This window comes from Malania oleifera, chromosome 2 (genome assembly GCF_029873635.1).
Source record: "Malania oleifera isolate guangnan ecotype guangnan chromosome 2, ASM2987363v1, whole genome shotgun sequence".
NCBI classification, from domain to species: domain Eukaryota; kingdom Viridiplantae; phylum Streptophyta; class Magnoliopsida; order Santalales; family Ximeniaceae; genus Malania; species Malania oleifera.
The window spans coordinates 28,815,485-28,841,086 of record NC_080418.1 but is presented as its reverse complement, the minus strand read 5'-3'; the positions used below and the strand labels follow the sequence as shown (position 1 = coordinate 28,841,086).

General features: G+C 36.5%; 1 protein-coding gene across 1 annotated transcript; it reads left to right on the top strand.

Annotated features, from left to right (window-relative positions):
• Positions 1–5,087: 5,087 nt before the first annotated feature.
• Positions 5,088–24,966, top strand: LOC131149073 (exosome complex component RRP41-like). Its single transcript, XM_058099139.1, has 7 exons — positions 5,088–5,311; positions 6,805–6,883; positions 15,275–15,377; positions 15,476–15,596; positions 22,938–23,026; positions 23,571–23,720; positions 24,502–24,966. Exons 1-7 carry the CDS (start codon positions 5,179–5,181, stop codon positions 24,589–24,591), a joined length of 765 nt encoding a protein of 254 aa, XP_057955122.1. The 5' UTR covers positions 5,088–5,178; the 3' UTR covers positions 24,592–24,966.
• The last annotated feature ends 636 nt before the right edge of the window (positions 24,967–25,602 follow it).

The window sequence follows — 25,602 nt, the reverse complement described above, 5'->3', positions numbered from 1 at the left end:
CAGATCTCTGATAGAGGATGGCGTGTTGACACTTGAAAAAATCTAAGGTAGCAAAAATCTAACAGATATGTTAACTAAGGTGGTGATTACAGAGAAACTGAAGTTGTGTTCAACTTCAGTTGGTCTTCATGCCTAAAGACATATTTTGATCACATCATTTATTCATATACTGATACTGGTTGAGGAGGCGTCTTCGTCTCCAAGTGGGAGATTGTTGTGGTGGAAACACGTGAGCTGTAAGATGGAGATGTTATCCGCAGGCCATTTAATTTTGATGAATGTAACCTCTTAATTTTGATTTAATGAAATTTATTGTAATTGATTCCAAGCTACCTATAAATAGAGGAGTGGTGGAGAGATGAAAACACAGAGAAAAAAGAGGAAGAAGAGAGTGTGAGGAAGAGAGAAGAGAGGCCTGAGAGAATTGTATTTTTCTTTCCTGGCGGTTTAAGTGAATTGTGGTGTGCTCCATGGACATAGGTCGATCTTGACCGAACCACATAAATTTCTGGTGTCTCAATTTTTCTGGTTGCTCATAAGGTCTTAACAAGTGGTATTAGAGCCGGCGATTTGTAACTCTGGGTGAGCGACATCATAAAAAGTCGAGATGTGAAGTTAATTCTCTTGACGTGCTAAAAGTTGGAAGACCAAATGTGTGGCTGAGGCCAATAAGGATCATCTAGGCTGCAGATGGATCCAAATAGGGCCAAGATGTGAGAGGAAGGAATGGTTCAGAGGCACGTGGAATGCAATCCGACGCATGTAAGACACCAGTAGTAAGGCCCACTTAAGCAACTGTTGGAGAATTGGGCTTACTCCTAGAAGGGAGACGATTTCTGTTCAAGGGGAAGCAGTTGGAACTCACAAGTGAGGGGAAGATTGTTGAGAATTCCACTTGTGAGTTTGTTCCACATTGGAAAATTAGAGTGGATAATGGGTGCTTATATATATGATTGGGCCCAAGATCCAATAGGCTTAAGCTTTTAGGTCAAGTTGGTGTTCATCCATGTGTATCAAGCCCACCCATGGGCTCCTTCGGTCCTAAAAAATTATCATTCTCAATGGGAACTGGACGGATTCATATTGGTCTAAACATGGCTTTGATAAATTCAAAGGAATTTATGTTGAATCGAGTGGATTGGTGAAGCATCACATAGAATTTAAAAGGATCTAATCAATCTAAAGGTTGTAAGCCTGTTTGGTGTGTCTATGAAAGTAAATCTAAAAAATAAAAGAGAAGATATAGAAAAAAAGAGAGAGATATGTGTTAGCTTGTTTGGCAATTGTGAAATTGAAAGAAAAGAAGGGAAAATAAAAGGAATATATATATATATATATATATTTATATATATATATGTTTACTTTTTGAGTCCGATCCCATTTTGATTATGATGAAGCATTCGTATCTTATGTGTGTATTTAGTATTTGAACATGTTTATATTTCAGCACACACATAAAGTAATGGAGAAATAGAAGTCAAGAGGAACTTAAATCAGAAGAGCAAAAGAAAAAGAAGAAGAAAATATATATTTTAATTTGTAAATGCATTTACTCTATTTTGATTGAATCCATATCATGACTGATGCATGGATTCTGGAAGTTTATTTTTTGGAAGAAAGTAAGCATGATGAGGCTTATTAGGAACTGGGAAAAATTTACAACAGACTAGGTATATTGGAATGCTAATACACTTGTTCCAGTTTCGACAATTACAACTCTTATTGATATATTTTTTTTGAGAGCCTTACAGTCTAAATCAGGTTTGTTTTTTCCATTTAAGTAATTATTTTTGGATTTCCAAATGTGGCAGATAGCAGTTGCCCAGAATAGGTTATAGATGAATAGAAGCATGTAGAGAATTTGCAAAACAGGTATGACAGAGGCAATGAAATTCAATGTTCCGGTCACAACCTATTTTAGGCTCAAAGAAGTATACATATTTCTAAAAGATAAGGAACACAAAGAAATAAGGATTTGCTCTTCGTCTTCCCCTCAGAATTTTCGTCTTTTCCTTCGCCTTTAAGAAACACGATATCAGAATCAAGGATGAGGGATTTATGCCGATCACTCTTCGTCTTCATCTTCGTCTTCATCTTCGGACTTCAGAGTCTTCATTTTGCCTTCTTTGTATTTGGAAGTTTGGAACAAGTAAATGGCATTGCAGCGATTGGTGTTGGCGAACAGGGTAACGGTTTGGGGCCTTTGGGCTATTTGGGGGAACGGGGAAATGGGGATTCGACCATTCGGGGTGGAACAGTGGAAAATGGGAAATGGAATGAGGGATTAGGCGGGTGCTCGACCCAAACCCGCCATGTAACACCCTGACCCTCTATGTGGGCCTGAAGTGCTACTAATACATTCATTTACCTGATAATTCACATACTAATATCATGTACGCAGCGGAAAACATAAATATAATCTCCACAAATATATAATACCAAAGTTTACTATTCCTACCCATAATCCAAATTAACTATTCACCATTTGTAATCACATATATACATGTCTTCAAAACATAATCCACAAATACCAGTATTCACAACTATTCATCTATCTGAAGAATTCAATACATAAAACATAAAACATAAAACATAATATATATATATATATATATATATATATCTCAAAATCAACATAAAAATATACCCTTTTCTCTTTCTATTTCCCAAAAATGTTATAAAACTTCGAGCTCTCTAAGCTCGATCTTGAGGAAATCCTGAAAAAGATAAATTCATATTTAGGTGAGACACATTTCAATAAAGGAAGAAATAATATATTAAAACAACGTGTGGTTAACATGAGTTTATATAACAATATAATATTTAACATTTGAAAATTGTTAACATAATTTCTGAAATTATTCTCTGAGCCTAACCAAACATACGCAAAAGATTTTTCCCACAAAATTACCCAAGGATAGGGGTGATTACCCGCAAGTAGCATCCCTCTACTTTGATACTTAGGCAACCCTAGGGTCGCTGCTGAAGCATAGCGGGGCACTCACCTTACTCAGTAAGCCATCAAGTATTCGATTGATCTTGTACTCACACAGTTCAAACAAAGGTTTACCAGCGAAGGCCCCAATGATAGAGAAATCTACCCACCCATACAAATAGGTTTCCTCTGCCTTAGTACGTTATGCAACTATTGCCACATCTGAAGTTACTAGCGTACTCACCTTTCTCAGCAAGCCCTCAAGCGAAGAGTACGCCCCGCCCAATCATAACATGTTCTATTAGCATAAATACTTCTAATATCATAATATATTATTCTTTCTGTCATTATTCAAGCATTCACATATGTTCATATTCATAATTTTAACATTTCATTTCATTTTACTTTAAGTGACTTTTTCCCATTTTATATTGTTCACATTTCACACTTCATTTTTGTTTCATTCATTTCCATTTTCATTTCATTTCATTATATACCTAGCATCTTTCAGCTGTTTTACCTAGCATCTTTCAGTTATTTTACTAAGCATTTTTCAACTGTTTTACTCAAAATCTTTCAGCTGTTTTACCCAACATCATTTTTTAGCTGTTTACCCAACATCTTTCAACTGTCATACCCAGCATCTTTCAACTGCTTTTCCTAGTATTTTTTAATTGTTTTACCCAATATCTTTCAGCTGTTTTACATGGTTGTATTAACACTCACATGCAACATATTTTATATAATATTTTCATACTCAGTTCATTTCCTGTATATCTTGCATCTCATACATATAATATATTTCCACACAGAATTCTTATTAACTTATGCCACACTATTTAGTAGTAAAATTCATATATATTTCCTGTAAAATAAGTCAACCTACATTTAATATTCATACACTCAAAATACACTTTTCTTATCTTACATAATAATCCTGAAAATATCTTTCACTTTCATCAGTTTATTTTCGCGTTTACGTACCTAATAAACAGCCCTAAACTCGAAAAAACATAATTTAAATGGTTGGCATTTTAAACTCATACCGAAACATATACACGTATATATATCACAATTCATTTTTCATTAAATTCATAAAAATTCTGATTTAATATATATTTTTTTCCTTACTTGATTTTTTGAACTACGCTAACAGGAACCTCAAAAAATACTTGTGGCGCTTACCCGAGTTCTGAATCAAAAATCTTAATTCCATTAAATTAACCCTAAATAAAATATTATTTTAATATTTTCTAAGGTCATAAATTTCAAATAAATAGTTATACCCTAAAATATAACCAATTCGCCTATTTCCCCAAATCCTACTCTCGCTTGAGAGTGAAGTTTAGAAAACCCAAATTGGAAATTTACTCCGACTAAAATGACAATAATCGTGACTAGGATCTCATAGTGGTGCTTGATCGTCGATTTGCCTGAAGATCTAAGGAGAAATTGAGGGGTTAAAGGAAATATACCTTTCTTCAGGAGCGGTACCTACACTGCTCCTATGATAAATCCGCTTTAATAGAAATGTCAGTAGCGAAGTTAGAAATCTAACGACACCTTCTGTTTTCCGATCAACACTCGTTAGGCTAATGAAATCAAGGAGAGAGAGGAGGAGAATAGAGGAGTGATAAGAAGCACTGAGAGAAATAGAGAGACGACTGAAGAAGATGGAATTGGATTTCAAATTGAAATTCAATTCATCCTATTACATTTAATTAATTTAAAAATAATTAATTAATTAATTAATAATTACTTTTAACTTTTTTTTTCATACTATTTCTTTTTTACTTATTTATTTAATATATTAATTTAATAATATTTAACTAATTAATTGATTAATAATTTTAATTAATTAATTTTAAATTTTTTTTTTTCAAATTATTACACACTAACTCGTTTATTAAATGGGTCAGGTCTAAGTTGATTCATATATATATATATATATATATATATATATATATATATATATGGGTCACCTAGTATTAAATCCACATTTAAATGAGTGATCCATGATCTGTAGAATGTTTTGCAGCACCAATTCCTTAAATAAAGGGGAAAAAAGACAAAAACAATAAAAAATAAAAAAATCAAAAGGATCGGAAAAACGACACCGTTCCAATTTAAAGAAGGGAAAGTTCCCGTGAACTCAGAGCATGCGCTGTGCTTACTGTGCGGACTATAGCCTTACAAGCTAGAGAAGACGAGGAGGAGGAGGAAGAGGAGGCAATAATCGGACGATGGCGGGCAAGGCTGGTACCACCCCAACTACATACTCTCCTTCGCCAACCCTAAAAACCAAGCGACCCATTTTCAATGACCTCGATTGGGTGAGACCTGATGGTCGCGGCTTTCAACAGTGCAGACCTGCCTGTAAGCTATTTCTTTAACTCTCTTTCTAAACTCTGTTGTGATTTTATTTTGTTGTTCTTTGTTTCATAACGATGGATTGGTGTGTATGTGATTTGTCTGTTTACCCCTTGTCGAATAAGATGCCCAAATTATAAAACTGTATATGTCTTATGATATGGGTGATTCATATTTTATGTCTTTAGTTCTGTTTTGTTTAGGCTGAACTGTGCTTTGCCGCAATTACTCTATTTTGATTGAATCCATATCATGACTGTTACATGGATTCTGGAAGTCTATTTTTTGGAAGAAAGTAAGCATGATGAGACTTATTAGGAGCTGGGAAAAATTTACAGCAGACTAGGTATACTGGAATGCTAATACACTTGTTCCAGTTTCAACAATTACAGCTCTTATTGATATATTTTTTTAAGAGGCTTACAGTCTGAATCAGGTTTGTTTTTTCCATTTAAGTAATTATTTTTGGATCTCCAAATGTGGCTGATAGCAGTTGCCCAGAACAGGTTATAGATGAATAGAAGCATGTAGAGAATTTGCAGAACAGGTATGACAGAGGCAATGAAATTCAATGTTCCGGTCACAGCCTGTTTTAGGCTCAAAGCAGTATACATATTTCTAAAAGATAAGGAACACAAAGAAATAAGGATTTGCTCTTCGTCTTGGAGGAGTAAGAAACAAATTGTAGTGGCTAGGTCAAGAGAGTATAAGGCCATGGTTCACACTACATGTGAACTCTTAGTCTATGGAGCTGATGTGTGGTAATCAAGTTGCCATTCATATTGCCTCCAACTGTCTTCATGAGTGGACAAAACACATTGAAGTTGATCGCCACTTTGTTCAGGAGAAACTTGTGCAGAAGCTCACTACCACCACTCATTTGAAGTCTGATTTGTAGCTTGCTGATTTATATACTAAGTCCTTTGGGTGTGCTTGTGTTAAATTCATTTGTAACAAGCTAAGAGCATATAAAATATATGCTCCAACTTGAGGGGGGGTGTTGATGGTTATCTTAGTCATTTAGCATTATTAATGTGTTAGTGTTATGTTAATAAGTGAGAGTTAATAAGGGTGTTATTGTCATTGGTATGTACTTTGAATAGAGGGAGAGACCTATCATGGTGATTAGGTCTTCCATTTTACTCAATTATCAGTTGTTTATAAAAATTGCTATTTTTTGAGCTATTTCATCATGCCTGTAAATCCTATTGTTTAGCCTTCGTGTTAGTCATTGCCTTTACTGATTTATCATTTATGACAACTTTAACTTTATTTTAAGTTTTAGTTTTAGTTGGTAAAAACACAATGTATTTACAGAAGCTGAAGATATTTGTGATTTACCCTGTCAAGGAATTTCAAACCATATAGAACTTCAAATATGGATGTTTGCTGAAATTTGATGTCACATTTTACTTATATACATTAGAATGTGATGGTGTGGGTTTGATTGCCATTTACTCTCAAGAAAGTAGAAACACTAAATTCTTGTTAACTTCTAGTTTTGAGGACGGGGGCTGTGAATGCTGCATCAGGGTCTGCCTTTGCGGAGGTTGGAAATACGAGGGTCATTGTGTCAGTGTGAGTATTCCTTTTAGATTATGAAAGGCTTTTTTCTTTATTTTCTAATTTCTCTCTAAATTTAGATTAAAAGATGAGCCGATGTTTTGTTAAAAATTTTCAATTTGGTATATTGCTGATATTGTTCTTTGATTGTTTTCCTTATTTTCTATATTTATTTAGCAAGATGTATATTTTGCTGTCAGTCTTGGACACATGTAAACTGTCTGGGCAAAAAACCTGATTTGATGTTACCCAGATGTTGAGATATGGAATGATAGTCATGAAATTTGGGAACAGTTATCAACTTGTTGAATAAAAGTTAAAAGTTAATATGTAATGCCCATTGTCTTGATTGATGTCATAAACTGCTGATCAATAAGTGATATAAATTTTGTTACCAAACAATGAATCTGCACAATTAAATCGCTGGATTTTTTGAAAAGAAACTTTCATAAAAAGGAAATATCCTGTGAAGAGCCATGTTGCTTTGTAATGTAGGACTACTAAGCAACATTTGAAAAATCACGTGATTTAAGGTTTTAAATTATCTTTTGATGAACTGGTGCATATTATCTCTCTTTCTAAAAGAATATGTAAGTTCAATGGGTGCATAACTGCATGTTGCATCTGTTTGCTTTCATTTAATGGTTGCGTATTTATTTATTTATTTTTGGGGGAGGATAAGGTAAGGGGGATGGTGGGATTTGGTTAGCTTCATTTAAAATGAATAGCCAGCAGCATTCAACAAAAAAAACAGGGAATCTTTGTGAATCTCATTTTCTCTATGAAAAGTGTCTCGTAATTTACAATTCAATATTTCCTTTTTGAGAGGTCCCGTTCATCTATTTGTGTCAACTAGGCTGAACATCTTATTTTCTAGAAAACTTTGTTCGAAATTTTGCCCATGCTTTAACTTATCCATATGTGCCATGGGTGGTCCTCTTTTAGGTCTTAACTAGGAGAGTTCTGTTTGACATGTGAATAAATCATTCAGCATTACAGAGTCAAATGCTGATTGCTCTGTGTGTGTGTTTGATTGTGTATGTGCGCATGCACATGCAAAGCTGCTCTAACTGCAGCATTTTAATAAATTTACTATTATTAATTAAATCTAAAGATCTATGATCTTTGTGATTCTAGTAAGACAACGATAAAAACTGTTGAATAAAAATAATGGAATCAAAGTGGAATGCATTTCCATAATTTGAACTCGAAGGCCTATCTACTGTTTCAAGGCAGACTATACTTCAAAGCAGCAATCATTTTTCTTGTTTCTATGCTTGCTTCAAACTGTGGATTGTCTGAGATTGGTTCTCTCAATTATCAAGAGTGGTGGCAGATGGGGGGCTAAGGGTATGATCCCCTTTCCCCCCCATTTACTCCTAATAGATTTACTTACATTCAGTCATGCCTTGGCCCTTGTTATACCAAAATTTTGGCTCTGCCACTCATATCTGCCAAAAGAATCAAGACAAAGTATAAAATGAAAAAAAAAATTGCTATGCCACTTTAAACATGAGAAATAACAAAAAACTTGGAAGCATAAAGCAATAAGATCATTTGGGATACTTTTACGTAAACAAACATGTGAAATAGTTTTGCCACTGAATCTGAAAGCTAGTTGTTGACAAAAACACATGAATGAGGGAGGGGGAGATAGGAAAACAGAAATAATTCCGTCAATATTTTGTGCGGAGGAGCCAACTATAGGGAGTGCCTTTACTCTCTAGAAAAATTTCCTCCAAAATAAACTTGTCAATTTTTGTAGATTACCTAGTTTAGGAAGCATCATTGATGCAGGGGCAGCATCAAGGTTCTGCAGCCATGGGAGAATTTAGAAGAAATAGAAGAGAGCAAGGAAAGCGAAGGGAGGAGCGAGGAGATACTAGGGGGGAACTCATGTTCAATTCCAATTCACATTCATCAATAACTGCCTGCACCATGGCTTTCACACACTATTTATAAGAAAGCCTCTCAACGCATGAAATTACACACATGCCCCTAAAACTACATTGCATTACAAACATACCCGTAGAATACACAATACTACAAATGAGCCCCCAACACAAATAATCCTAATTCAAGCAAACTACACACACATACTTAAACCACTAACTAACTAAGCACATTTGGGTTCGGGCCCAAATAAACCATTTACCCTATTCTTCAACATAGGCCTCCTAATTGGGTCGAAATGATCCATCCAAATAGTGGCTTTTCATCCTACATCAATTCCTTCCTTCTGAAAAGAACTTGACTCTGTTGAGTTGAGGAAAGTACCAAGGAATCTATCACCATGAATTGAGTCATCTTGTTTCATAAGAAAGGAACCAGTAGTATGGTTCAACTTGGTGAGTGGGAGAATTCATGATGGCATCGACTTATAATTCTTTTTGTCAATGGAGAGGGAATAAGAATTCCCATATCCATCATGGTTCACTGACTCGTTCTTAGTTATGCTTCCAAGTGCAGAAGTGTCAAGTTGTATCAAGAATGAGTCTAGGATTGTATTCCACAGGGACCACTGAGTATCAAAGTATTTATGAAAGTTTAGTGCAATCTTGTTGTTGTAAAATGGGGTTTGAAAATCTTTTCGGTCTTTTATGATTTTGAAAATAGTAAACAAAATGAGAGGAGCTTGAATAAACTGTCAAAATGAGACTAAATTTTATCAATTTTACAAAAATGTAAATCTAATAACATGACCAAAACTAAACAGATTAATTGAGACAATTTTACCAAACACTCTGGTTACGGGTTCAATGTCTGTTTGCTTCCACCGTTTGCTAATTCCCTAGGCCATACTCCTCTTCTTATTAATCCAATCATGGCATTAATAAGATGAAATTTTATTACTAAAGCTCGAGTAAATTTGCCACATCCAAACGGAAGAAAATATAAACTCTCATTAAGCATCAACCGAATTTCATGTTAAAATTAGTTCTTGAAAATCCTAGAAAAAATCAAGGTTTTGATGTGAACGTCAACAACAAAATTAGAAATAAGAGCCAGCGATTTACCAACGATGTCTTCAATTTCGGTTTTAACCAAATAAAAGTTTATCAATAATACCATAGGAGAACTAATAAACCATGGTAAACAAACAACATTGACCCACAACCTAAGTTACTGAACTTAGCCACTCATGCTTGCAATGCACAATTTTCGGGTCAAATTAATTCCACGATGGCTCATTACATCAATAAAACGAAAGACAACAAATTAAAACAAACCTAACACTTGAATGATAACGAAATACAAGAAAAATACGAACTTTAATCAAACCGACCCTAACTAAAGAACGACAAATAAAAAGCAGTGAATTTAAATTCTTCAAAGCCAATACTAACATTAGTTAATAGCAACATAAATAAATAAAAATTAAACTTCAATAAAACAAATTAAAATCACTTAACACTTATTCAAATTCTACCGGTCAATAACTTTAGTAAATAAACAAAAAAAGACATGTATTATTCAATGCAATTAAAAGAAAAGAAAAGAAGAGAGAAGAAAAAAAGAAAAGGAGAGAGAGAGAGAAAGAAACAGAGGCTGGTGGTTCGGCTGTGGACTGCTGCAGCCTCGGGTTGCTGTGGGGAGCAGCTGCTGGTCTGCTGTTCTGGAGGTTGCGGCTGGAGTGGTCGAAGGCTGCTGTGGAGTGGCTCGGGGTGGCTAGTGTTGCTGCTGGCTGAGAAACAGAGGAAGGAGGGTTGTTGCAGCAGAGGTCTAATGCTGGCGTGGCCTTCACGGGAGGGTGCTGGTGTTGGTGAAGAGGTCTTCGCGGCTGCTGAAGGAAAATGGAGCTGGAATGGAGGCTAGAGCAGGTCTCTTGGCTGGATGTCTGCTGGTGTTCGGTTGGCTAGCAGGGGCTGCGGGTGGGAGTTCATGGACGCTGCAGCTGGAGAGTTGCAGAGGGGAATCTGAGGGAGGCTGTGGAAGAAAAGATAGGGTGAGGGAACGAGAGGGAGCGCAGAGGGTGCGCGGTGGCACACTGAGCACAGGGGAAAGAAGGGGATTAAATAGAAGAGGGGGGTGAAAGTGAAGCCCTAAACCCGGCAAGCTGACCCCAATGGAAATAGTCACATCAAAACCATGCATATATATATATTTTTCTTTTTTTTTTTTTCTTTTTTGTTCTCTAAAATCATGGCTAATTTTGACCCTCATGTAGCCCATTTCGCTCGAAACTCAAAACATGGAAGTTGTAGATGATCCTTTCCTCTTTCTCCAGAAATTTGAATCGTCTCGGTTGGAGCTCGAACGGAAAAGTTATGCACGAATTACGAATAGGTGCCGGTTTTTGTTCCCGGGAATTTTTTCTGCGATAAAAATTACCAAAAAATCATAAATTGCTCAATAAAACTCAAAAATGATAAATGAGGCACTTTGTTAAAATATTTGACATAATTAAACATTAATTAAAAATAAAAGCCATAATGTCCGGATTAAGATGCCTAATTATGCAGTTTTAGCGTGTAATCATTCACCTTCATATCAAATAACCATGGTCGTCCCAAAAGGACATGACAAATTTTGGGAGGAAGGATATCACATTGCACTGTCTCCATAATTGAACCAGTCTTGAATGTAGGTAAGCAACGATCATGGACATTCAAGTTGGTATTATTCATCACCCAAGAAATTTTGTATGGTTCGGGACGAGGCTCAACTTCTAAATTTAACTTCTTCACTTCTTAAGAAACTACATTTCTGCAACTACTAGGATCAATAACCAAAGTACAAAGCTGTTTTTGGCATATCACTTGAGTTTGAAAGATGTCAGTCTGCCTCCAATCCTCTGTCTCCTTAACCTTGTGAGATGAGAGCATATGTCAAAGCACTAAACAAGTTTTCAAATTGCCATCATCATCTAAGTCACTTGGAATTTGTATTTCAGTTTTAACTACTTGAATATCATCATCATCTTCTTCTTTTTCTGGAACAACCATGAATTGGTTAGAACCTTGTGCAACTTGATGTCCAAAACCTTGACATTTAAGGCATTTGATTGATGGTTGGCTCTTAGAAGTTGTTCCAGAATGATCTAGAGTCTTCCAAGAGGTATTAGTCTAAACACCTTTACCTAATTGCTCAACTATCTTCTCTCGTACAACTCCACTAGTACTCTTCTCAAACCGAAGGGCTGATGTAGCTCTAGGAGGGTTGTGTTGTATGTCCTCCTCAATCTGAGTGGCAACCTGTGCTGCATCCCCAATTGTAATGAGACGACATGCAGCCAGTTTGGAGGCAATAGCTGGCTTCAACCCTTTTCTGCACAAAGCTATCATAACGTCCTCTTTCCATTCTATATCGGCATGAGCAGCCAAATGATAGAATCTACTAGTGTACTCCATAATTGTCTTTTCTTCTTGCTTCAAATCAAAGAGCTGGAGATGAACATGCTGCTGATAATTAGAAGGCACAAATCTCCTTCTTCTAAAGATCTCCCTTTATTTAATCCACCAAATTTGAGTGGTTCCCTTCAATTTTGATTGAGCTAATCACAACTTTCTAGCCTCATTCATGTCATACCATCGGAAATATACTCCAAAGATTACGCCCGTTCATCAAATTCATCAGGAGAACCATCACCATTAAAGTATGAGACTTCTAGTTAATTCCCTAGCTCAAATGATTATTTCAGCCTTCACACAGCTCAAAAGCATGAGGGACAGCAGCTATTCCACCATCTTGTTTAGTAGGAAATTCCATGGGCCTTTTACCTAAGGCTGCAACTTCGGTTGTTCGCCTATTCAAAGTTCCAGTTTTGTACACTACCAGATAACAACTCTCCCTTTGCAGACAAGTCAACATTGTTCACTGTAATGCAATTATATGAAGCAAATCACAAACTTCACTTTCAATTATTTAAGAACAATCTTCAATTCACCTTTAATCTATAGTATGACGCAAAAATGAAACAAATTCACCTAGAAAAACTCACAAATGCAGCAAAAAAAATAACCTGATTTTTTATGCTGGCAGCGGTATGCTGGCAGCGGGAGCTTTGTGCACCGGGCTGCCTTTTTTTTTTTTAAAATGCCAAAATTATTGTGCTTGTTTGCAATATGTTGCGTCTGTGATCAAAATATCAAGCTGCAGATCAAATTATCATGGAGAAACTCAAAATATCATGGCTGAAGCAATTTTTGCGAGACTGGAAATTGCAGAAAACTGTGGAAGTTTCCTAGTCGCAGGTCGCCAGCACGTGGGGCATGTGTGCTGCTGGTGAGGTACCTCTGGCGATGAAATTTGGGTCGAGGGGGAGATCAGGAGATGAGGAGTTTATTGGTGGTGATGGTGTGATGAGAAAAGCACTGGAGATCAGGGCTTTCAAAGTGCTGATGGCTATAGAAGTTTTCGCTGGTGTGTGGGGTGTCCCCCGGTGTTTGGACGGCAATGAAAATTGGAGGGGAAGGGTTTAGGGGGGGGGGGGGGGGTTCTGTTTTCAATGGGATGGGTGGCATTGCAAGCAAGGTCTTAAATTTCAATTTCGACTAAAATTTCGAAGCTACAAAAGTGCTGAAATTTCGATAAAAATTTCGATTTTGATGTCAATTTCGATTTCGATTTGAAAAAATAACGGAAATGGTTAACAAACATAATAATAAAGGTTTTAGGAATTATATATTTCAAATTAAATACATCTCTGTTTTGTATGAGGTAGAAAAGTTGTAAAATAGTATGTGTATCAAACATATTTGTAAGATAATGTACATTAAACATATTCAGTTCGTACAAATGAAATTCATAAACCATTTAAATATTATTTATTATACAAATAATGATAATTTAGACATGAATGGTTAAATAAAATGTTACCGTAAGTTTATTTTTTCATATAATTTCAAAAGCACTTGTAATAATCTTTTGTTTCACTCCTAAATCTGTCATTTGAATTCCGACGAAATTCATTGTATAGTTAAAATTTCGACAAATTTCCCTAAAATTTTAAAATTTCAATAAATCTCGGATGATTCGTTGAGATTTCGATGGAAATTATGCAAGACAGAAATCGACTGCCATTTCGATTTCAAGGGTGACGGAAATTTTGACAATTTCGTGGAAAATTAAGGCCATGGTTGCAAGAAGGGGTCTGGAAGTTGTGCTTAAAGAAATGGGGACGCGACTGGAATTTTATGGACTGCAGAACTACTTTTTCAGTTTTTTTTTTTGTTTTTAAAACTGAACAGAAATGATGAGATGAGAGAGTAACAGAGAAGGAGAGATTAATGGAGATAATGGAAGGAGGAGGATTAATACAGAACAAAGGGTGAGGGAACAAAACAGAGAAAAGAAAGAAAAGGAATTAGAAAAGGAAGAAGAAGAGGAGGAGATGACTGAGGGAGAATGGAAGAGAAGAGGAGAAGAGTGAGGGAGAATGGGTGGACTGAAAGCTAGAGAGCAAAAAGAGACGAAGGAAGAAGCAGCAGCAGATAGGGAGCAAGAAGTTACAGAAAAGAGGAGAGAAGGAAAGAAGAAGAGAGGGAGAAGAACAGGGCAGAAGAGAAGAGAGAAGGGGATGATGAGGGGATTGAAATGGAAGAATGGAGATTGAATTTGGGCTTTGATACCAAATAATGCAGGGGCAGCATCAAGGTTCTGTAGCCATGGGAGAATTTAGAAGAAATAGAAGAGGAAGGAAAGGGAAGGGAGGAGAGAGGAGATACCAGGGGGGGAACTCATGTTCAATTTCAATTCACATCCATCAATAATTGCCTACATCATGGCTTTCACACACTATTTATAAGAAAGCCTCTAAACACATGAAATTACACACATACTCCTAAAATTACATTGCATTACAAACATACCCCTAGAAGACACAATTACTACAAACAAGCCCCCAACATAATAATCCTAATACAAGCAAACTACACGAACATACTTAAACAACTAACTAAGGACATTTGGTTTTTGGTCCCAATAACCATTCACCCTATTCTTTGACATAGGCCTCCTAATTGGGTCAGAATGATCCATCCAAATAGCCGCATCTCGTCGTACATCAGTCATATTCTTATTAGATCTTTGCAATTGATTCCTCCATAAAAAGACAGGCTTTATTCAAAATTTTCTTTACCTAAGCTTATTGAAGTTCTATGCGGCCATTCTCTTATAGATCCTTTTCCCCCTAGCTATATTGTTTGCCATCTACTCTTAAGCATCCCCATGGCTTCAATGATCTCAAATATCTTGTAGGAGGTTGACTGGCATATTACGAGGTTTTTGATTCCCTGAAACGTACTTTATATGCTTTTGGTTTTTTCCCCCTTCCATTCTGTTCCTATGTTTCTGGTCTTTTAATATGCTGTTTTTTTTGTTACTTGTCAAACACCTTTTGTACTCCTACCTTTATAAAAGATTTATCTTGTTTCATTGAATAAAAGAAATGAGTTGCTTACACAGTTTTGGGCCTAGAGAAAGTAAGAAGGCTATGAAGTATAGTGACATTGGTCGGCTGAATTGTAATGTCAGCTATACAACTTTTGCCACTCCAATTCGTGGGCAGGTATGTGGCATAACTGCCTATATGGATTTTATAATCTTGTACACCTAGCTATTGGTATGAGCTTCTGTACATCATCATTGAGGTCCTCTGTGTTTCAGGGATCAGATCACAAAGAATACTCCTCGATGCTTTTTAAAGCTTTGGAGGGTGCCATAATCCTGGAGACTTTCCCCAAGACAACTGTGGATGTGTTTGCGCTGGTTTTGGAATCTGGTGGCGGTAAGCCTTCGCTTTCCTTTGTATTAACATTCAATTGTGGTTTTTGGCTGCTGGCCAGGTTTAGAAATTTACATAGATTCAGCTCAATTCCAGGTATCTATTCAGTTGAGGGAAACAGTTCTACTTTCCGTTTCCAGTTTTCTATAGAATTACTAAATGGCCCCGTTATTTTCAAATTTTTCAACATTTGCATCAGAAAGTTTGAAAATAAGAAGGCCTCAACTCTTAATGACCATTCAATTGTTGAAAACAGTTCTAGTTTCCATTTCTAGTTTTCCATAGAATTAGTAAAATGCCCCATTATTTTCAAATTTTCAACATTTGCGTAGGAAAGTTTGAAAATAAGAAGCCCTTTACTCTTTCTTAATGACTATTCAGTTGTGGAAAACAGTTCTAGTTTCCATTTCCAGTTTTCTATAGAATTACTAAAATGCCCTGTTATTTTCAAATTTTCAACATTTGCGTAGGCAAGAGGGAACTAGCTAAACATACGAGTTTACACGGGATGCCCATGTTTGTTTTAAGATGAGAATCCTGCCAAACATACGAGATTACCCCTTGAATTGTTTATATAGCAATACATGGAAAATAGTCATGTTTAAGATATATAGAGATATTTATTTAAAAAATATAAAATTAGGCTATTATATTATAATATTATAGTTTTATATATAGATCAAGGTTGTCAGAATCAGGATCCTACGTAAGATCATTGGGGGGGTTTGCAAGATCTAATCGTAGGATCAGATCAAGGATCATAAGATTCTAATTATAATTTAAGTTAAATTTATGTATATGGATGTTATGATAGTTCTTAAGATTAAAAACTTGGTTAGTAAGTATTAAGAGCTTACAAACACACATTTTAGGAATGTGATCTAGCTCTCTGGTTGTCAAAGGTCTGACTTCAGAGCTCTTTTCATCTGGAAGATTGTGACTTCAACCAACAAGAACTTTGCAAGCTTGTCAAACTCCAGGAGACCAGAACTGATTGATGAAAAGAAGAACCCATGAGCTCCAAGCTGATTGAACAAACTCTGCAAGAAGAAGCCAGAGCTGATTGAACAAGAACAATCATGCAAGCTTATTGAGCAAGAACTGGATGCAAGAAGGCCAGAGCTGATTGAACAAGAACAATCATGCAAGCTTATTGAGCAAGAACTGGAGAACAGCACTGTTGCTGTTGTTGATATTTCTCTGCAAGCTGGTCCTTTTTGTTAAAATCCCGAGTATATTTGTGTATAATGGGTAAATTAGGAAAGTGTGTAAATGTAGGAGATTACATATTATTCTGTAGGGATTATTTCCTTATTAGATTAGGTGATTGTATTATAAGATTGGGATGTATACAATGTTAACGTACGCAGAGTTGAATAGATTATTTGAATTCTACTAACATGGTATCAGAGCTAGGGTTTCTCAACCTTAGCTAACTATGGCTAGCGTTATCACCAACGGCACCAACAACAGCAGAGGGTCGACCCCTACTGAAAATATCGACGGCGATTCGGAGATCACATCTGTTGGAGGTTTGAATGGGCTAGATAACACAACTTTTTCACTCGCAGTGGAAAAATTAAACGGAAAAAATTTCCGTGAGGGGGCTCAATCCATAAAATTGGTAATCGAAGGGAAAGGGAGATTAGGTTATCTTACCGGTGAACGGAGGAAACCCGACTCCACCGAAGTTGTAGCCTTGCAAAAATGGAGGTCCAAAAACTCCATGGTCAGCGCTTGGCTCGTCAACTCGATGCAACCTTCAATCGGGAAAATCTACTTGTTCTTACCCACGGCGAAGGGCGTTTGGGACGCAGTTCGTGAGATGTATTCCAACGTCGAAAGTTACTCACAGATTTTTGAGATCAAGACCCGGTTGTGGTAAATGAGGCAAGGCGAGCGAGGCGTGACTAAGTATTTCATGGAGATGACCCATCTCTGGCAGGAGCTTGACCTGAGCATCGAAGAAGAATGGGAATGCTCCGGTGACAGCGCACGATACAAAAAACGACTCGAAAACGAACGGGTCTTCGAGTTCTTGGCCGGCCTCAACCGAGATTTGGATGATGTGCGGGGACGAATTCTTGGCCGAAGACCTCTGCCATCAACCCGAGAGGTGTTCGCTGAAGTAAGGAGGGAGGAAAGTCGAAGACGCATGATGCTGAAGCCACAACCGGATCGCGTTGGGTCTGAAATACCAGCCCTAAATTCGGGTGGGTCGGACGTCTCGGCTCTAATTTCAAAAGGCCCGGGAGGATACGGACAGAAACCACAAAGAGGCAAATTATGGTGTGAGCACTGTCGAAAGCCAGGTCATTCAAAAGAAACTTGCTAGGAAATTCATGGAAAGCCTGCAGATTGGAAACCGAGACATTATCAAAAAAATCGTGGGTATCAGGCTACCACTGACAGTTCAACTGGAAAATTACAAAGTAAAAAAAATAATAATATCAGTCCAAGTAGTGCATTCAGCCCTGAACAGTTGGATCAACTATATAAAATGATTACCTCCATTCAAACATCGGGTCAGTCTTCCACTGGTTCTCTAGCTCACTGAGGTAATTATTTATCAGCCTTAAATACTTTATCCTGTCACAAATCACCATGGATAATTGACTCGGGTGCATCTGATCATATGACTGGTTCTTATCAATTGTTTTCATCCTATTCGCCATATGGTGGAAACCTGAGAGTCAAAAAATTGCAGATGGTTCACTCTCACCAGTTGCCGGTAAAGGAAGTATTCGCATATCTGACTCCGTAACCTTAAAATCTGTCCTACATGTTCCCAAGTTATCTTGCAACTTGTTATCCATTAGCCAGTTAACAAAAGACTCCAATTGCTCTGCTAAATTTGCTTCATCTCATTGTGTTTTTCAGGACCTATCATCGGGGAAGACGATTGGCATTGCTAAAGCGTATGAGGGACTCTACTACTTTGAGGAGGCAAACTTGAGTGAACAATGTAATACTGTAATTTGTGATTCTGCGTCTACTTCTAGAGATAATGAACTTTTGTTATGGCATTCTAGAATGGGTCACCCAAATTTTCAATATCTAAAGCGTTTGTTTCCGTCTATCTATTCAAATAAAATGTCTCCTGAGTTTCAATGTGAAGTATGTGAACTTGCAAAACATCGACATGCTTCTTTCCCAACATCCATATACAAACCATCTAGTCCATTTACTATGATTCACAGTGATTTGTGGGGACCCTCAAGATCCCTCAATCGCACCCATACAAAATGGTTTATTATTTTTATTGATGACCATACTCGTCTTTGTTGGGTTTACTTGTTGAAAAATAAAACCGAAGTCCATTCCATTTTTGTTAGTTTTCATTCCATGATTCAAACACAATTCCAGATTCACATTCAAATTTTACGTACTGATAATGGTACGAAATATTTTAATGATGTTCTCGGAACTTATCTTCAAGAAAATGGGATTGTTCATCAGAGTTCTTGTGTGGATACCCCTCAACAAAATGGGGTTGCTGAAAGAAAAAACAGACATATACTTGAAGTAGCTCGAGCATTGATGTTTACTAAAAACATGAGAAACTATATTTGGGGAGATGTCATCTTAACAGCTACACATCTCATTAATCGAATGCCGAGTTGAGTACTTTCCTTTGCCACTCCTCTCTAGAAATTCAAAGAACATTTTCCTACCTCACGAATCCCCTCCAGTATTCCACTGAAAATCTTTGGCTGTACGGCTTTTGTTCATATTCATGCTCACCATCGCGATAAATTGGATCCTCGTGCCGTTAAATGTGTCTTCATTGGTTACTCCCCTACTCAGAAAGGCTACAAATGCTATGACCCTGTCTCAAAGAAAATGTTTGTTAGCCTTGATGTCACATTCTTTGAAACCACTCCTTATTTCCCAAAGCCCTCTCTTCAGGGGGAGCAATGGAGTGAAGATTGGTTCTTTGACTTCTTTACCACAGAATCTATCGAGTCTCCTATTACCACTGACTTTGTGCCATCTACTGAGTCTCCTGTTGCATCACTTCCTGAACTGTCAAACACAAAAGAGCACTTAACCTCAGGGGGAGATGTAGGGAAGCAAAACAACACAAACATACTAGTTTACTCAAGAAAGCCAAACACAAAGAACAGGGAGAATCTCATACCTGAGGCACCAAGCGCGTTGGAACCGGTGATGGCTCCGAACAACCATGAGTCTCATGAGCCTCCTTCTGATAATCCTGTACCTGATGATATCAATTTACCTATTGCAGTCAGAAAACAAACCAGGTCATATACCCAATATCCTTGGTCTAAATATATGTCTTATAAAAGCTTGTCTACAGGATATTGTGCCTTTGTCTCTAACCTTGACAGGATGAGAATTCCAAAGAATATTCAGGAAGCTCTGGAAATACCTAAATGGAGGGAGGCTGTCATGGAAGAAATGTGGGCTCTACAGAAAAATGGGACTTGGGATGTAATGAATTTGCCGAGAGGAAAGAAGCCAGTTGGTTGTAAATGGGTTTTCACAGTGAAATATAAATTTGATGGGACAGTTGAACGATATAAAGCCCGACTCGTTGCAAAAGGATTCACACAGACTTATGGCATTGACTATACAGAGACATTTGCACCGGTGGCAAACTTGAATACAATTTGGGTTCTCCTATCCTTGGTAGCCAACTTAGATTGGCCACTACAACAACTTGACATTAAGAATGCATTTCTAAATGGTGAGTTAGAAGAAGAAGTCTACATGACAATACCACCAAGCTTTAGCAAGAAAGGTGAAGAAAACAAAGTGTGTAAACTCAAGAAGTCCTTGTATGGACTCAAGCAATCTCCCAGGGCATGGTTCGACAAATTTGCAAAAGTAATAAAGAACCAAGGATATCTACAAGGGCAATCTGATCACACCCTATTCTTCCAACAGTCTGAAAGAGGTAAGCGAACCATTCTAATAGTGTATGTTGATGACATAATTTTAACTGGGGATGATACAATAGAGATGGAAAGATTGAAGAAAGTCCTAGCTACTGAATTTGAAGTTAAAGACTTGGGACAAATGCGGTACTTCTTAGGCATGGAAGTTGCTAGAACAAAAAAGGGTATTAGTGTCTCTCAGCGAAAGTATATCACTGATCTCCTGATTGAAACTAACATTCTAGGATGCAAACCTAGTGAAACCCCGATCGAAGCAGTAAAGAGGGTTGAAGACTGTGGAATTTCTGTTGAAAAGGAGAGGTATCAGAGATTGGTTGGTAAACTAATCTACTTGTCACATACCAGACCAGATATTGCATTTGCCGTTAGTGTGGTAAGTCAACACATGCATTCACCAAAAGAAGCTCATTTAGATGCTGTATACAAGATTCTTCGATATCTCATAGGTTCCCCGGGCAAAGGACTCTTCTTCAAGAAATGTGAAAGCAAGGAAGTAGAGATCTTTACAGATGCAGATTGGGCAGGATCAGTGGAAGATAGAAGGTCCACCACCGGTTATTGCACATTTGTTTAGGGAAATCTAGTAACCTGGAGAAGCAAAAAACAGAATGTAGTAGCTCGTAGTAGTGTCGAAGCTGAATTCAGAGCAGTTGCTCAAGGATTATGTGAAGGACTATGGTTACGAAAACTCTTAGATGAACTACAGGTCCCGGTGAAATTTCCTCTCAAACTCTATTGTGACAACAAAGCAGCCATCAGTATCTCTCTCAATCCAGTTCAACATGATAGGACTAAACATGTAGAAGTGGACCGACATTTTATCAAAGAGAAAGTCGAAGAAGGAACTATCTGTATGACCTAAGTACCTACCAAGGAACAAACTGCAGATATTTTTACGAAAGGGTTGGCACGGTAGAACTTTGATGATCTCATTAGCAAGTTGGAGATGATTAATATCTATGATCCAACTTGAGGGGGAGTGTTAAAATCCCGAGTATATTTGTGTATAATGGGTAAATTAGGAAAGTGTGTAAATGTAGGAGATTACATATTATTCTGTAGGGATTATTTCCTTATTAGATTAGGTGATTGTATTATAAGATTGGGATGTATACAATGTTAACGTACGCAGAGTTGAATAGATTATTTGAATTCTGCTAACACTTTTCCTTTTGTGCCATTGAGACAGATTTGAGTTCTCTGCAAGATGCTGCTGTTAGATGTAAACAGAGCAAAGTGAAAAAACATAGGAGCTATTTTGCCCTAACTGTTGAGGATTTGGGCCAAAGGGGCAAATAAATCTGCAAAACAAAACTATCAAACCAATCAAAACGCATCTCCAGCTATACATTTAAAGCCCAGGAATGAAAAATGCCAGTCCAGTTCACTATGTAGAATTGGCAGTCCCAAGTAGGGCTACAGGCGATCCTAGTTCTACTATTCTATTGCAATTCTACTTAATCCTGAGTCTGTACACAATTGGGTAAATCTGGATCGCAAGATTGTACAATCCTACAATTTGGATTGTGATGTTGATAACCATTTTATAATATTATATGATATTGTATTTGACTATGTTATCACCTTTTAATATATTAATATTCTATTAGTATGACATTATCTTTTGCTTTATATTTTTAATGCTGTAACATTTTGTTATCATAATATCATAATAACAGGTGGTAATAATATATTACAAGGTTAAGTACGTTATTATGTCATTTTTTTGGGTGTCATATTAAAAATTCTATCATTAATGATAGAATTAGGATATATGATTGTATGGTTTGATATTATATCATTATTACATCATAATAATATTAGTTTCAATTTTATTACATTTTATTTTCAATATTATAAATATCATATTAGGTGATAGTAGTACATTATGGGAATAATTTTTGTCCTGACCAACCAAATACTAGGGACATTTTAGCCTCACCAATTATGATGCCCATGGGAATGGAAGATTATGAAGGGTAAGGATGGGAATGGCTATGCTTTTCTTTGTTTTTGGAATTGTTTGTTCTGAAAGATTGCCATCATGTCAGATGCCGGTGCAAAAACAAATGTAGAAATGGGATGCCAATATCTCAAAGGATTTGATGAACCAAATTGCCTTAATGACTCTTTTCTTTAAAAACAATGGTCACGTCAATATTGCGATTACAATTTTGGAGTATGGACCATTAACCATAACTTCATATTCCTTAAATCCACATCAACATCTTGAGGAGACACTCTTTTATGCTGTATGAAGGATATTTTTTGTTATTGAATTTATTTTTTATAATGAAAGATTAAAGTACAGTTATAGAGTTAATCATGTTAAATGTTATCTTGTCACTCAGTCTCAACTCTCATGCACTGTTTTTTCTTACTTTTCGTTTGTGCTCATGAGCTTCATATTTTATGATTCTAGGTGATCTTCCTGTTGTGATATCGTGTGCTAGTCTTGCCCTAGCAGATGCAGGAATTATGATGTATGACTTGGTTGCCTCAGTTTCTGTGGTAAGCAGATACCCAACACACATTTTTGTTCTTATTTTCTTCTGTAAATAAGAATGGAGTAAGTTGAATATGCACACATTCTTCAGTTTTTTTCTTAAAGTTTTCCTGTAAAGGTCAAAAAAGAGGTAACTAGTGCGAACATCCAAAATATTAATGTAAAATTTTTGTATTGTTTTTTCTACTGTAACTTATTAAGTTGGAAAACTCATATATGTTCTTAAAAAAAGTTTAAATATTTTACAAATATGAAAATGCAACAATAATCATTAGCTTTTTTCCATATAACTTAAATCACTAGCATTCAAACTTCCATCCAAAATTTGTGATCTTGCAGGGCCTGCTTGTTTGACTATATATGAACATGCTCCTGGGATGGTTTGAAAGAACTAGTTTGGTTTTGCTATGTTTATTAGGACTCCTTTAGGTTCAAAGATTAGTAATGTAGCTGTTTTGATGATTTCAAATTATATTTTGTGCACATTTGTTTTCATTTTTGACCTTTGATTCTTTATATTTAATATTTAATTTTTTTTGGGATGCCTAGTCTTGCCTTGGTAAGAACATTGTCATTGATCCTATTGCGGAGGAGGAAAGCTACCAAGATGGAAGCCTAATGATTGCTTGTATGCCTTCTCGTAATGAGGTCACCCAGCTGACTATCACGGGAGAATGGTCAACTCCAAAGATTAATGAGGTATGGTAGTGAGCTCACATTGTCGTTCATTGTATTCGCTGATTTGTCACCTCTTTCCACATTTATTTTTTTCTTTGTTTCTGTGCAAGATAGCATGTTAAACATGGTAAATATTGGGATTGGTAGCTGGCACTTGCATGTTTGTACCTGTATGGGCTACTCAATCATTTTATGGTTTCTTATCAGTTATTTCTTTACCTGTTTGGTACACAAGAAATGAAGTAAAATAGAATGGAATTGGTCTTAATATTTTTACACGTCCGCCATATAAGTTTTCATTCTTTCCACTTCCATTCTAGTGTACCAAACAAATCATTACAAGTGAAGCCATCTAGGGGTCTGCTGCTTGTTTGTTTTTCTTGCATTATTACTTGTATTCCTAGAACTATAAGGTTACATTTGGTTTGTGGAATGACTATTTCTAGGAATAGATTAGTTTTAATAGGTTTGTTACAATTAATTATACAAGAGATTATGTTGTTACTACAAAACAAATAATAATGTGAAACTTTTTCCGGGTCTATAATAAGGAATAACTATTCTCAAATTTCACCATGGGAATGTCTATTCCTTTGTTATTACATCTTGAATGAAATAATTAGTGTCATACAAGAAATACCTATTTCCTCGATCATCTTCCATCTCATTCCAACAATAGTTATTCCGTTGAATCAAACGAGCTGAATAAAGGCAGGGGAATCGTAATCGAGGTAAGAAGATGACAAAATAGGCATGCACAGGAATGCCGCTTTGCTGAATGTAATATTTGCTTTATGTGCAGGCAATGGAGCTGTGTCTTGAAGCTTGCTCAAAGCTCGCAAAGATCATGAGGTCATGTTTGAAAGAAGCTGCTTCTGCTTTGCCGGAATAGAGATTTTCTACCCCTTTTTCGTTCGTCCCCTTGTCACATTACAGATTAAAACCCCCTCCACCCACCTCCCATTATTTTTTTTCTAAAAAAATTTCTTTTTCTTTTTCTCCTTCCAATTCAATGTATAAATTATTTTGCTTTAGGAAAAATTGACTTTTTTTTTTTTTAGGGGGGGGGGGGGTGGTAGAATTTGTGTCTATTTGAATGTTAGCCCCTGTTTTCTTTGAGTATCCGTATTTTTCGAGTCAACTTGGGGCCCTAGATGTGCATCTGTGAAGGAAGATAACAGACAGCAGCACCCATTCACAAATGGTTGCTACCCATGTAAGGATGGGAAATTACGGCATTATTGAGTCAGAAGGAAGCCTTTACTAATTTTTGCTATCCATGTCAAAGGATGTGAAGGAAGCCTTATTTTTGAAAATGTGATCAAAGTCGAAACATTTCTGTTTCACTAATAATTAACAAGGACATAAAATTGATCCCTTAGAATTCAAATCAAAGGAATTACACTGGCTGCAAAGGAGAAAAGAAGGCTGTCCATTGAAATTTATAAATAAGGGTTAATGCATCGAGGCAAAGGTCAACTAAAGACATTTGGATTAGTTTTGGATTAGTTATTCATCCTAAGCTTCCAATAAGATTTTTACTTAGCATTGGGAGTAGTTTGTGATGTATTGAATGATTTCTTGGAAATTCACTGATGATTTTACTCCGGAATGTTTGGTTTACATAATTTAACATTTTAGTTAAGTTTGATAACCTAATTATCATTTATATATGATTCCAATGTTTGGTTTATTAGTCATTGTCGTGTTGCTTCCTTAGTTCTGATAAAGTAAGAATTGTTAATTGGTTGTCTTGTCGTCAAAATACGAGGGGTTGTGCTTGGGTTTTTTGTCTCCATCAAAACAAGGGGACAGAGGAACCTCATGATGTTTGGTCTTCAGTCTCTTCTTTCTTCTCCTCCTCCTCCTCCTCCTCCTCTTCTCTCTCAAATTCTCTTCCAGT